Source organism: Triplophysa dalaica, chromosome 4 (genome assembly GCF_015846415.1).
Source record: "Triplophysa dalaica isolate WHDGS20190420 chromosome 4, ASM1584641v1, whole genome shotgun sequence".
Classification (NCBI taxonomy): domain Eukaryota; kingdom Metazoa; phylum Chordata; class Actinopteri; order Cypriniformes; family Nemacheilidae; genus Triplophysa; species Triplophysa dalaica.
This window is the reverse complement of record NC_079545.1, coordinates 28,866,113-28,876,356: the sequence shown is the minus strand read 5'-3', so window position 1 is coordinate 28,876,356 and position 10,244 is coordinate 28,866,113. Positions and strand designations below refer to the sequence as shown.

At 42.9% G+C, this 10,244-nt stretch overlaps 1 protein-coding gene across 4 annotated transcripts; it reads right to left on the bottom strand.

Annotated features, from left to right (window-relative positions):
• Positions 1 to 985: 985 nt before the first annotated feature.
• Positions 986 to 4,502, bottom strand: june (JunE proto-oncogene, AP-1 transcription factor subunit). 4 transcript variants are annotated; one of them, XR_008906585.1, is made up of 3 exons: positions 4,293 to 4,502; positions 2,486 to 3,970; positions 986 to 1,486 (listed from the first exon to the last, which is right to left on the bottom strand). XR_008906585.1 is itself a non-coding variant. In XM_056747287.1 (3 exons), the coding sequence occupies exon 3, from the start codon at positions 3,860 to 3,862 to the stop codon at positions 2,873 to 2,875; it is 990 nt and encodes a 329-aa protein (XP_056603265.1). In that variant the 5' UTR covers positions 3,863 to 3,970; positions 4,150 to 4,201; positions 4,293 to 4,502; the 3' UTR covers positions 986 to 2,872. The 4 variants fall into 4 exon arrangements, 3 of the variants coding, with proteins under 3 accessions (XP_056603265.1, XP_056603266.1, XP_056603263.1); XM_056747287.1 differs by adding an exon at positions 4,150 to 4,201 and having other exon boundaries at positions 986 to 3,970; XM_056747288.1 differs by having other exon boundaries at positions 986 to 3,970; positions 4,150 to 4,502.
• Positions 4,503 to 10,244: the final 5,742 nt, after the last annotated feature.

Below are 10,244 nucleotides of genomic sequence, written 5' to 3'. Positions count from 1 at the left end.
AACATCAGACAAACACATGAGAACATTTCAATAACAAAAGGGTTCATTAAAGTTAGGCTATTTTAGAGGAGCTATATTGATAGAAACAGGGTGTTAGACGAGGTCAATGCTGACCCATGATAGAAGAATGTTTTGTCTATGAAACCATAACAAATGTGATGAGTTAGTGAAGCTGTAGGAGCTTTGACCCAAACTGGATTTTCTTACCGGTGTGTGTGGGCAGCGAGGTGGGCGGAAGTACAGAGAGTTAGTCATTCTCAAAAGACACACACACACACACACACCACCTGGAGAACAAAACTATTTTGAAATAGCCTGAAAACCAGATAAAAACACACACACCTGACAGATGACCGTAAGTCAAGCGTTTTAACAGGGAATTCAATGAAAACTCTTGTGTGTTGTTGAGAAACGTTGTGCAGTTTCCACTGTAGTTCCCCTTTACTGACCCCTGACACACGGCCACGAGAGCAGACGTCTGTAGAGATTTTTTCTTCAATTCCCAGAATGCTCCGCTGTCAGTTTTACTTTCAGAATGAGGCAGCCGCTGGTTCCTTGTTCTTTACTGGAAGTTGTGCGTCTGGTCTTAAAGGGAAAAGCAGCAGATACTGCGGCCGGATGACTCGAGAGATTCTTGATTCTCAATAGCGAGTGCGCTCGGGGCTGTCCTGAAGAGCAGCGTCGTGTTGATAACACCTGACTTATGTCTTTTCTTCAGACCGTGGAAAGTGAGATGACCGTGTTTCACGGGTGTGTTAATGATTAAGAACAGGCACAGCATTCTCTTCATCACTCTCAGTAGCACACTCATATCTGAATCCATGTCAAGCTGCTGTGTTACCTTCATTTGGATTTCAAGTTTCAGACATTTGTTGCAACACAGATCTCACTTCGAAAATCAATTCCTAATGAGTAGAGATCGTTTTTAGAGTCATTTAGTTAAGCCATAATAATCACAGTTCAAAACGAAAAAGTAGGACAACTCTTCAGAAAGCTACAGCTTTTTATTGTCGATTAAAAAAACAAAACAAACAGAAACAAGAGAACAATAAACAACATCTGAGACCGCATATGAAGTAAGATAGTAGATAAACTAATAACACAGCGAGGCAAGTCGCCTCTTAGTCAAGTATTGTGATCAGTCACTCAAATCTGTGGAACACGTCAGAACCCACGCTCAAAACCCTCCAAACACGGCCAATAAACCTTCAAACGCTTCAGTTCCGTTGAGGGTCTTACGGGATCTCCAGTTGGCTTCATCAGACAAACCACGTTCATAACCCATTATCAAAATAAGTTCATTGTTCAAAGCTCCAGTTCATATGACACATGTCGAAGATAAAAAACACTTGTTTTCTTCATTTTAAATGGTCTGACTCTTTTCACTTCAAAAGCAGACGGTCAATCTTTAGCGTTAAATCGACACCCATAACATCCCAATAAACAACACGACAGCGTGCGGCTGCGACACGCATCCCATCAGCCACTGCAGGACAGAGAAACAAACATTATTCAACAGTCAAAGACTGCTCATTTCCCACCTTAGAAACAAATGTACCGTACAGTAAGTTTGTGTGTGAATCTCACCGCTGGTCTGAAGAGAAATGATGAGACACGGCTTACTGATACCACTTCAATAAATAAAGTATTTCGGAATGATACAAGTCAATACAGTAGAAACTGTAAACACACTTCTTTTCAAACAAAAACTTTCAAAAGCGTTTGGTACAAAAATACAATACGCCCATGACATCAAAAACCGTATTCAAGTTTCAAAAATAAATATTGCCTTGTTGCACAAGTCTAATACCTGCCTCGGGCCCTATGAATCATCTATATCAATAGAGATACTTATATATACTGTGAATAATTCATGAATTATAAGAAAGGCATTGCGACACTGACTTTAAAACAATTACAAGAGCAGATCTTCTGTAGATCCCGAAAACACGAAGGGACGTATATTCCATGAGTGTCTTGAAGAAGTTTAGGTGCCATTAGACAGGAACATTTATGGACAAATTTCTGAAGAAACTGTCATACCGTACAGAGGATAAATAATATGACGTGATATATAATGTCTCAGATTGACGTGCAGTCGTGTAGTTCCCAATAAAAGTGTGTCAATAAGACACTAGTATTCCATCCTACCGCCTCTCCACGCAAAACATAAATAGAGATGACATATAAATAAAAGAGCTTCATAATTCATACAAAAACACGTTGATAAAATACTACTGATTTCCATTGAAAACTCTTTGCGTCTGAAAGCCCTTTTCCTAATTTCACCGTTGAATCTTGTTGTGTGAATAGAAGCCGAAGCGCACACTTACACACACCACACATCAGTGCTCATGAATGTCTAGATATTCAAGGTTACAGTATTTCAAAAATATTTTTTTCTTGGAAATTGCACAATTAGAAAACAAACAAACATTATGGCGTAATGATCTTATTGAGACGAGAGATTCCACGCCAAACTCACCGGAACACACGTGACACGTTACACCAGTATAAAGGGATTCATTCTTTTCCAAACATCAAACGCAGAAACATCACTTCCACGTGACGCATGTGTTGATCTTCCCTTCGAAATGTTTGACTAATAGTGTAGCTGTGAAGCAGAAAGTGCATCATCTTTTTTGAAGAGCGGAATGCATGAGTCCACCACTAAACTCCCAGCTGCCGCAGTGCATAAATCACATCCCTGACGCTCCTTCAGACGTTCATCATTAACACGTCCTTGTGTCCATCTCACACGTGTTAGCGGCCTCTTGCCCTCTTCTCCACATCATTCATCTGGCAAAAGAGAGACGGGCCGGACACTGGAGACGGAGAGAAAGTTCAAACCATCGCGCATCTCATGGTTGGTTCAGCAGCTGCTGCTGCTCTCCCCGCTTTTGGCCATGCCGGCCGCGCCGACGGCTATCTGACAGCCGTTGGTGACGTGATTCATGACCTTCTGTTTCAGCTGAGCCACTTGCTCTCGGAGGATGCTGGCGGTGGACGCCAGGTCAGAGTTCTGCGTCTTCAGCACCTTCACCTTCTCCTCCAGACGTGAGATCCTCTCCAGCTTCCTCTTGCGGCACTTGGAGGCTGCGATGCGGTTCCGCAGCTTCTTGCGCTCCGCCTTGATCCTCTCCTGGGTCTCCAGGTCGATGGGCGACAGCGAAGGGGGTGAAGCGGCGGGATCGGCCCCTGGAGGGTGAGGCACCTCGGGTACGGTTTGAGGAGCGTCCAGGCCCCTTCCATGAGGATGATGGCCATGAGCTGAGGCATAGGCGATCTGCCCGCCGGGGTACGAGGACGAAATCTGATTGGGGTTGTAGCTGCTCAAATTGGTGTAAATTGGCATTTCGCCACCAGACATGAGGTTCCTCTGATAGGGTCCCTGGATGGAGGACGTAGGAGACATCGGCGCTCCAACCAGCTGGTTCTGTTTGTGCAGATCGGCCAGAGCTTTGACGAAGCCGTCGGCAAATCCTTCCTGTTCGTTGGTGGCGTGGTTTCGGTACATGAAAGGATTGGCGGAGGGGTTTGGAGCCGGGCTGGTGGTCACCAATCCCTGGTTGGACTGGATTATCAGGTGCTCCAGATCCGGAGACGAGAGCTTCAGGAGGTTCATGTCTGACGAGGACATCAGCGAGCTGTTGGAATTGGCGCTCATGCCGAGGCCGTTTGGGTTGACTGGTCCCTGCAACAGTTTTAGGTTGGAGGTGTTTGCAACGCTGCCAGAGAAACTGTGTGCCATGCTCTTTTTGCTAATCATCTTGTGGCCTTGATATCGATCGTAATCTGGAATCTGTCCAAAGTGTGGAGCGCTATCGTCGTGATAAAAGGGCGTTTCCATCCTACCCGTCATTGACACAGCGGGACGATTTCCTCATAATCTGTTGAGAAACCACCTGAGCTTTCGATGTTCACCCATGTACTCGGTCTCGGATCCAAGGAGTGCTTTAGATTCACAGCTCTGCAGATGACAGAGAAAAATCATTCATGGTCAGGAGGTGGTGGCTGGAAATGCAGAATATGGATCTTAAATGTACAACAGTCTGTTCATGATGATCAATCAGCCAAACTCTTTTGAATGGATTCAAAACACAACAATAAATAAACACACGAGTTTCGCTTGTTGAAAATCTGAAGTACCTCGAAGTCAAACCATCAGTACACTCTTCCTCTCCACGTGAGCTCGGCTCCCCTTCAGTCATTTCATCACATAAACGTTAAAATCACAAATCTAATATTTAACGTTATTTGATTGATTAGTAGAAATGAGTTCAGAGACTTACAGAAAGATCGAGCGCGAGGAATGCGCGCGCGCGCGCCTCACATCACAAACATGAATCCAGTCACGCAGTACAAACGCCACAAAACGTATCGATTATCCGCGCGTCACTCTCTTTCCTGTAAAAGCGAGCGTGTGGATCGCAACGCGTCTCTCTGTACAGATAAAGCGCGAGCGATGCGTCGGTCTCCTCTTGTGCTCGCTGTCAGTCTGACTGTGGGACTTTCTGCTGTGTGATATGAGTCAGACACGCCCTTCAGTTCCTGAAACTAACGTGAGCGTTTGACGCACCGCCTCCTGGCTCGCGTCGCGTCGCGTTCATTGGGCGCCTGTGAGAGAGCGCAGCCCATCTGCACTTCACTGAGCATTAGATGTGTTCGTTTATAATCTTTTGGGGAGGAAATATCTTCATTTACATCTTGTTTTATTTTGGTAAAACCTAGTAGCCATATGTATACGTCTCAAAACAGTGTTTTGTTTTAGCATTTTCGTGTTGAATTGTCACAGATTGTTTTCTAGGGATCTAATGTGACCCTGGACGACAAAACCAGTTTTAAGGTAATTTTTTTAGAAATTGTGATTTTGACATCATATGAAAGCTGAAGAATTAAGCTTTTTATTGATATATGGTTTGTCAGGTGGACACTATCTGGCGGAACAACAATTGTTTACAAAGCTGGAATCTGAGGGTGCAAAAAACAAAATATTGAGGCACTGTAGCAGCCCATTTACTCACAAAAAGAAAGTTCAATACATTTACGGTAGGAAATTTATAAAATATCCTTAATATTCCTTAATATCCTCATGATTTTCGGCAAACAGACAAATCTGTCATTTTACCCCTACAATGTATTTTTGGCGATTACTAAAAATGTTCCCGTGCTAGTTAAGACTGGTTTTGTGATCCAGGGTCACACATAGTATTTTCTATAGCAAACCCTCAAACTAACTTTTCTGTATTTCTACATTTTCAAAAACATCATTTAGTTTGTTTAATAATCGCTGACTGACACACAATGAAGCATTCCACACGTCATTCCACACACGCATGTGGGCTACAACACTTGTTATGTTGCTCTCTGGTAAGTCATATGAGAGGACACGGGTCACCTGCACACACGCACATATAAAGAGAGACTGTAGTTTGTCATGAGCTGCAGGTGTTTGCTCTTATAGCAGCTCATCTGCCTCAGACATGAAGTGTGTTTCAGTGACGACCGTCAGGTCAGCTTCAGAAGACAGAAACACTTGACTGTTGCAGTTCAGGTCAGGAGGGGTCTCTAAGCCTGATGGAGATGTGTTTTTGGTTGTGACACAATAGTGCTCAAGTGGACGACAGCATCACATCTGCTGTATAATCACATGTTCAGATTGGTCACAATGCAGATCTTTAAGCCAGTTCCTGGATAAAGGACCGTTTAGATTGTGTTTTAACCATTTCATCATTTGACTAAATGACTAGCAGATAGGGCTGGGCGATAAGGCTAAAAAATATATCAACGATATGATGCTTCATAGATAATTATTGATCTTTTTTTTAAAGTAAAAATGACAAGTAGAACAGTAAGTATTTAACCACTGTATCTTTACTGACCCACATTATTAAGCAGTACAGCAAATAAAATTAGTTTTAGCATTAAAAAAAAGTAAAACAAAATATCTTTTTTATGTCTTACTCTACTTATATTAAGATAAACGTTTAAAAGAACTTTAACTTTGAACCTAAAATGTTACAAAATGTTTCCACTTAATTTAATGTAAACATGGAACAATCAAGGCAAACTTTGAGGTTGATCAACAACAGCATCTGTAATAAGTAATACCAACAAACCTTTATAACAGTAAACAAAAGCCTGACTCCTCCACTATGCTGAACGGCAGCATTTCTTTTCCAATGAAGTACGCTATTGCATGGGTTATGTCATTATATCGTTTTGAAGATTTATCATATGGCATTGTTACCGAGTACCTCTCAATCGTGAACTGTTTGTGGGTTGTTTGTTGACTTGAGGTAGATGGGCGACATGATGTATATTCCAAAGGGTTGCAGCGGTTTAGATGGTGGAATAAATTGCGTGTGTTTCCTTGCTTGGACGGGACGTTGTTTTTACATCGCTTACACACTACGTTCTTCTGATGTTGGTCGGAAGAGAGAAATAAAAAAACTTTCACACTGGCGAGCTGACATCTCGCTTTTTGTTCACAATTTCCGTGCTGACGGCAAGCACGGCACTCATCTTGCACGTGTTCTAACGTCAACATGGCGATGATGCAACCAAATTGAGCCTAACGCAACCCGGCAAATGAGATCTTATTGGTTGTTTGCTTGTCAATCGTAAGACGCTCATGTAACAAAACATATTATAGGCTGTTTAAGATTTTCGGACATCACGGGCGCGCACAATTAAAGGAATTTATCTAGCGCTATATCAAACTTTTTTATATTGATATCGACAATGTTGTACCGTCGATAAATATCGATATCGTTTTATCGCCCAGCCCTACTAGCAGAGTTTGTCTGATCTTAATGTTGTGTAACTTCTACTTTAACACAACAACCTTTCACCATTCCAAAACAACAGCGTGTGAGGATAGTGTATGTGACGCTTCTGCTCATGTTTTGAAGAATGAAGTCTTATAAGTCTTTAACTTCAATAACTGCACTAACTCATCTACTGCACTGTACCTTTAATAACCGCATCAACTCATCTACTGCACTATAACTTTAATAGCTAATGTCTGTAATTAATGCACACTCAAGTCACTTGAACTATTGTATAGTCTATATTGTTATCTGTTCATAACCATCTGTACATTAATGTTCACAGTATATATCCTTCTGTTTATATAGTTCATAGTACATACCGACTGTCATATTTTCATAGTACATGCCCATTGTATAGTATTTTCCTAATATTGTATTCTGTATTTATTCACACTGTATATCCTTCACTTGCTAATTGCACTTCTGGTTAGACCTAAACTACATTTCGTTACACTGTACTTGTATATGTGTAATGACAATAAAGTTGAATCTAATCTAATCTAATCTAATCCAATCTAATAAACGGATTGGTTTGATTCTGTAATGTCTTCAGAGCTCAACTCTTTAGAGAACACACAATATTGCAGCCACATCTGTATGAGAGAAATAGGGGAAAAGCTGTTTTTAAACTAAGTTACCATAAAATGAGATTCAGTTTTCTGGATTATAAGAAAAGAGGAGACGGAAAAACCTGATTGTAAGAGAAAAAAACTGGAACACAAACTTAGCATTTCAAAGGCACACAAACGTATTTCCCATATATTATATATTAGATGTGAAGCCCATAATTAAATAATCCTTCAGCCCGAAAATATTTCACCCATAACCTCCATCATCTCTCACAACAGGTTCAGCAGTTTGATAAAAACCACACAAGTGAAATTCCTCATCAAAGACATCAAACACACGCCGCTAATGACACCATAAACACAATCACTTCTCTTCTTCTCAGTACATTACAAGACACAACACATGAAAACCTTTGTATTAGAGCAGATATCTGCATCCGATCAAACCCTCGTCAGATATCTCCATCCGATCAAACCTCCATCAGATATCTGCATCCGATCAAACCCTCGTCAGATATCTCCATCCGATCAAACCCTCGTCAGATATCTCCATCCGATCAAACCCTCGTCAGATATCTGCATCCGATCAAACCCTCGTCAGATATCTCCATCCAATCAAACCCTTGTCAGATATCTCCATCTGATCAAACCTCCGTCAGATATCTCCATCCGATCAAACCTCCATCAGATATCTGCATCCGATCAAACCCTCGTCAGATATCTCCATCCGATCAAACCTCCGTCAGATATCTCCATCCGATCAAACCTCCATCAGATATCTCCATCCGATCAAACCTCCATCAGATATCTGCATCCGATCAAACCTCCGTCAGATATCTCCATCCGATCAAACCCTCGTCAGATATCTCCATCCGATCAAACCTCCATCAGATATCTGCATCCGATCAAACCCTCGTCAGATATCTCCATCCGATCAAACCTCCATCAGATATCTGCATCCGATCAAACCCTCGTCAGATATCTGCATCCGATCAAACCCTCGTCAGACATCTCCATCCGATCAAACCTCCGTCAGATATCTCCATCCGATCAAACCTCCATCAGATATCTCCATCCGATCAAACCCTCGTCAGATATCTCCATCCGATCAAACCTCCGTCAGATATCTCCATCCGATCAAACCTCCATCAGATATCTGCATCCGATCAAACCCTCGTCAGATATCTGCATCCGATCAAACCCTCGTCAGATATCTCCATCCGATCAAACCTCCGTCAGATATCTCCATCCGATCAAACCCTCGTCAGATATCTCCATCCGATCAAACCCTCGTCAGATATCTGCATCCGATCAAACCTCTGTCAGATATCTCCATCCGATCAAACCTCCGTCAGATATCTGCATCCGATCAAACCCTCGTCAGATATCTCCATCCAATCAAACCCTTGTCAGATATCTCCATCCGATCAAACCTCCGTCAGATATCTCCATCCGATCAAACCTCCATCAGATATCTCCATCCGATCAAACCTCCATCAGATATCTGCATCCGATCAAACCTCCGTCAGATATCTCCATCCGATCAAACCCTCGTCAGATATCTCCATCCGATCAAACCTCCATCAGATATCTGCATCCGATCAAACCCTCGTCAGATATCTCCATCCGATCAAACCTCCGTCAGATATCTGCATCCGATCAAACCCTCGTCAGATATCTCCATCCGATCAAACCTCCGTCAGATATCTCCATCCGATCAAACCTCCATCAGATATCTGCATCCGATCAAACCCTCGTCAGATATCTCCATCCGATCAAACCTCCATCAGATATCTGCATCCGATCAAACCCTCGTCAGATATCTGCATCCGATCAAACCCTCGTCAGATATCTCCATCCGATCAAACCTCCGTCAGATATCTCCATCCGATCAAACCTCCATCAGATATCTGCATCCGATCAAACCCTCGTCAGATATCTGCATCCGATCAAACCTCTGTCAGATATCTCCATCCGATCAAACCTCCGTCAGATATCTCCATCCGATCAAACCTCCGTCAGATATCTGCATCCGATCAAACCCTCGTCAGATATCTGCATCCGATCAAACCCTCGTCAGATATCTCCATCCGATCAAACCCTCGTCAGATATCTGCATCCGATCAAACCCTCGTCAGATATCTCCATCCGATCAAACCTCCGTCAGATATCTCCATCCGATCAAACCTCCATCAGATATCTGCATCCGATCAAACCCTCGTCAGATATCTGCATCCGATCAAACCTCTGTCAGATATCTCCATCCGATCAAACCTCCGTCAGATATCTCCATCCGATCAAACCTCCGTCAGATATCTGCATCCGATCAAACCCTCGTCAGATATCTGCATCCGATCAAACCCTCGTCAGATATCTCCATCCAATCAAACCCTCGTCAGATATCTGCATCCGATCAAACCCTCGTCAGATATCTCCATCCGATCAAACCTCCGTCAGATATCTCCATCCGATCAAACCCTCGTCAGATATCTGCATCCGATCAAACCTCCGTCAGATATCTCCATCCAATCAAACCCTCGTCAGATATCTCCATCCGATCAAACCCTTGTCAGATATCTCCATCCGATCAAACCTCCGTCAGATATCTGCATCCGATCAAACCTCCGTCAGATATCTACATCCGATCAAACCCTCGTCAGATATCTCCATCCGATCAAACCCTCGTCAGATATCTGCATCCGATCAAACCCTCGTCAGATATCTCCATCCGATCAAACCCTCGTCAGATATCTGCATCCGATCAAACCCTCGTCAGATATCTCCATCCGATCAAACCCTCGTCAGATATCTGCATCCGATCAAACCTCCGTCAGATATCTCC

What these genes read in the sequence shown, in the direction of transcription:
- june (XM_056747288.1), bottom strand. Translation starts at nt 3,862, where the DNA reads ATGACGGGTAGGATGGAAACGCCCTTTTATCACGACGATAGCGCTCCA.